The sequence below is a fragment of the Arachis ipaensis genome, chromosome B03 (assembly GCF_000816755.2).
Source record: "Arachis ipaensis cultivar K30076 chromosome B03, Araip1.1, whole genome shotgun sequence".
Classification (NCBI taxonomy): domain Eukaryota; kingdom Viridiplantae; phylum Streptophyta; class Magnoliopsida; order Fabales; family Fabaceae; genus Arachis; species Arachis ipaensis.
Genome location: NC_029787.2, coordinates 81,174,075 through 81,178,209, shown reverse-complemented (window position 1 = coordinate 81,178,209; position 4,135 = coordinate 81,174,075). Strand labels below are relative to the sequence as shown.

Genomic DNA, 4,135 nt, shown 5'->3' with positions numbered 1-4,135 from the left:
TATATATAAATAATATTTAATATACTTTTAAAATATATTAAATTTTAATTTTTAAAATTATTTAATTATTAGTTGACTAGAATTAATGATATCGTGTCTATACTATATTAGTCTATATATACGGAATATGAATTTTTTTTACAAATCTTGAGATACGAGAGCAATTACCAAATTAACGGTGGTATGGAAACAATCACCAATAATGTTTGGCGGTTCGGTGCAGTGGAGACCCTGACAACAAAAAATTTGGCTGCATGCATTATTGATGATCCTAACCATGGCGTCGTCCACGCACAGCAATAGCATGCCGTCTTGTACAAATATCGTGTTTAATTAGATAATGGTATAATGTATTTGTTTATAGAGTTTAGTCAGCCTGTGTCCTAAAATTTATTATTAATAAAAAATTTTAAATTTTTTTATTTAATAAATATAAAATAAATGTATTAAAAATTTAAATATTTATAAAATTTTTAATTTATAATCTTAACGTATCCTTTTAGCACACGATCGTTAAACCCTTGTTTACAGGATGTGATAGATTGATACTTAGAGATTTATTTGTATAATATGTGAACTTTTATGGTTCAGGAAGCAGTCCCATAATCATAATGCATCCTCGATCTATTATTAATGGTACCCCAGAAAGAGACAAACGGTAGCTGTTAATAATTGTCAGATGGGGGGACCCTGGCATTGTTGGAAATTGTATATTTGAGCAGCCAACGAAACTTTCGTGACCCTTTAATTTCCGGATCCTTTAACGTCCGCATATCGGTGTAACTTTCGTGACAATGAATGAATATTAAAGAGCACGACTAAATAATATGCAAAAGGATACTACAACTCTTAATTGAACTCAAATATCATTTCATTGCATCCTACTATCATTAATATAATTGATTAGATATATGACGACGACGATGATGATGGGTCTAGTTGGGTGTTTTTATATTGAGAATAAGCAAATCCATTTTGCACAAAATCAAGCAAGAATGCATCATCTTCTTCAGCATAATAACCAAGCCACTGATGACCAACATGATCTTTCTCTTTTATTACCAAGGGATTAGCAGCTGAAATGTCTGATTCCAAAGGCAGCATTTTTGATGGAACTGGGAATGGTGTTTGGTACAAACCCAAAACAGCAGACTCAAAACAAGTAGTTGGGGTGTTGTTATTATGATCAAAGGCTTCAATTTGAGGAGTGAAAGTTGGGAACTTGGAAGAAGCAGTGTTGAGGACAGTAGTGGCATTGGCAGTGTTTATTCCTCCTGCGAAGAACTTCTTCCTAAGCTTAGTGTTCCAGTGATTTTTGACATCATTATCAGTTCTTCCAGGTAGTTGAGCTGCTATAAGGGACCACCTTAACACAAACAGAAACAACGTCGTAATACATAAAATGAATGAAGAAGATTCAAGTTAAGTAGTTGATGGTTGTTACTACCTGCTTCCAATGGTAGCATAAAGGGTGGAGATAAGTTTGTCTTCATCGTCAGTGAAAGCTCCATGCTTGATGTGAGGCCTGAGATAGTTGAGCCATCTCAGACGACAGCTTTTCCCGCAGCGTTTAAGGCCTTGATCATCATTAGTCAGATAGATAGAGACAATGACAGGCAACAAACAAACAAACACAAGGAGGTAGATGAGAGATGAGATCTGAAACCTGCTTTGAGAGGAAGAGCTATCCAGTTACCAGCAGAGCCATGTTTGTTGAGGTAGCTTTTGAGTATTTCATCTTCTTCATGAGACCATGGCCCTCTTTTCACGTTAGCTTTGTCACAGCATGGACTTCTTCCCATTGCCACTCTCTCTGTCTTTTGTTAGGGCATTACCACAAACTAGAAGCTATTTAAATAGACCCCATTTTTTCAATTAAGTGAGAACCGGTCAACCACAAGGTACACTCAAATGTAAGTATTTAACAGAAAAAGAAAAGAATAGTACCCTTTTTGTTTTGGTTTCAAATAGTACTTTTATTTATTTATTATTATTTTTTTTTTTTGTCAGACAACACACCCACACAATTACATCACATGCTTCAGCCACAAATAGAATAGTACTTAGCACTCATCACCATATCAAATGGACCATGATTCATTCATCATCCAAACTGGGCCACATTACCATACCCAGCCCAATAGGCCATGATACCTGGGTGCCCCAAACATCTACAAACAACACAAATGTGATAGACAGGATAGTTAACTGCTGAAGCAACGGTTTGAAAAAAATAAAAAATAAGAGACACAGGAAACTATAATCTATAGAGAGACTAAGAAAAATGAGAAACCACACCTTAAAAATTAGCCAATAAAAGAGAAGAACTAATCTCCTTATATATAATATAAAGCATCCCATACTATCCGACATGGGACTTTGAACACCCCAGAATATCCAAATCCCTAACAAATTCATTTTCTTTCCATGATGAATTCCCTCACTTCATTGAATAGTAAAAGGAAGGAGATGTGACTTATAACTTGATTAAACAAAACCTTTTGCTATGTTCTTTTCTTAATTAATTAATTTAAGAAAGTGGAAATATGATGGATTGTGCTACAGTGAATCTTAGACATCGATATGGAGGCATCACTCCAATCCAAAACACAAGAAAGTGGAACATCTTGGTGGGATTATTCCATCTTTTAGGAAAATGTCAATGACATATAATAGTATATTAATATTCTCTTTCAAGTTTCAAGAGGTTATCTAGGATGGACTTAGATTAGATTAGATTACATTACATTAAATTAAAGCGATGCACTGTATGGTATTAGTATTTGTATATTAGTCAAATCCATCAACATCTTATCTCTAAAGACCAAAGTGCAACAACCCCATGATCCTTGTCTGTTGTTGTTGAAGTTGAAGCGGCATTAATAATTTCAATTCATTTGGAACAATATCTTTTCTTTTTAAAGCCAAAACCTGTTGGCTTAGAACCAACAGTTTCCATCAACCGAGGGCATGCTTGCTACTTACTTACAATACTTTTTCTTTGGGTTTAACTCACTTTAATTTTATGCTTACTCCGTACACTTTCCATTTCCTCTGCCCCTTCTCATTATACCAATTTCACAAGCCTTCTAATCACACTTACTTTTACTCATAACCAATATTTAGCTTTGATTTCTTTCAATTTATCAACTATCATACTCAATAGAGATATAATATAATCAAAGAATTCTTTAATAATTCAAATTGAGGACTCAAATAATGCTTTTATGGCCTTTCTATCAGAAAAAAAAAAAAAAAAAGCAATTAACCGTCCAATGCAATTCTCAAAAATAGTTATAAAATAGAATATAAAATTGATTTAGTTTTTAATGTTTAAAGTAAATCTTAAATTTTTTTAATATTTAAACATTTTATTTTTGCTTCAAACTTCTTTCGTCTTTTTTTTTTTTAAGACAAAAATTTTATTTTTGACTGAAAAAAAATAACAAAATATTTTGGACAAAAATAAAACGCCTTAAATGTTAAATATTAAAGATAAAAACAATAAGTAATTAATTAAAATTTTTAAAAAGAACAATCATATGGATCAAATAATACCGATCACGTGTTTTGATCGCAAATTGGATAGGATTGAAAACCAAACAAAAGCCTGTAGCTTAAGATATTTCAGATCATGAGAACAGGATAATGATTATAACAATTAAGTTACTAGAATTTAATCTATAAATTGAAAAAAGTTTGGTAACAAACAAATTTCAGCCATAATTAATCAAAATTTTTGATAATTTATTTTATTTATATCATTTAATAATAATTTTATTTTTTATTTCACTCTCTTATCATTCTACTTATTATATTCTTATCAACTTCACTTATTAATCATATTAATTATAATATTATATCTCTTATTATTAGGTATTTTTGTAATTAATACTTAATATTTTTTTTATAATTTAATTTTTATATTTAATAATACATTAAATATTAATAATAATAATAATAAGAATGGACGGTAATGATAATATATATTAATTGAGTTAACTGCACTTGATTCTTTATTTTCTTTAAGGCATTTAATATCAATCAATAGAAATACGAAAAAATCATTAATTCTTTATTTCCGTTAAAGCATTTTAATTGCACTTGATTCTTTGTAATATATACCTTCCATTAA

General features: G+C 30.7%; 1 protein-coding gene across 1 annotated transcript; it reads right to left on the bottom strand.

Annotated features, from left to right (window-relative positions):
- LOC107634512 (transcription factor RAX1-like) lies at window positions 854–1,900 on the bottom strand. The gene is made up of 3 exons (XM_016337973.2): window positions 1,667–1,900; window positions 1,448–1,577; window positions 854–1,366 (listed from the first exon to the last, which is right to left on the bottom strand). Exons 1-3 carry the CDS (start codon window positions 1,800–1,802, stop codon window positions 904–906), a joined length of 729 nt encoding a protein of 242 aa, XP_016193459.1. The 5' UTR covers window positions 1,803–1,900; the 3' UTR covers window positions 854–903.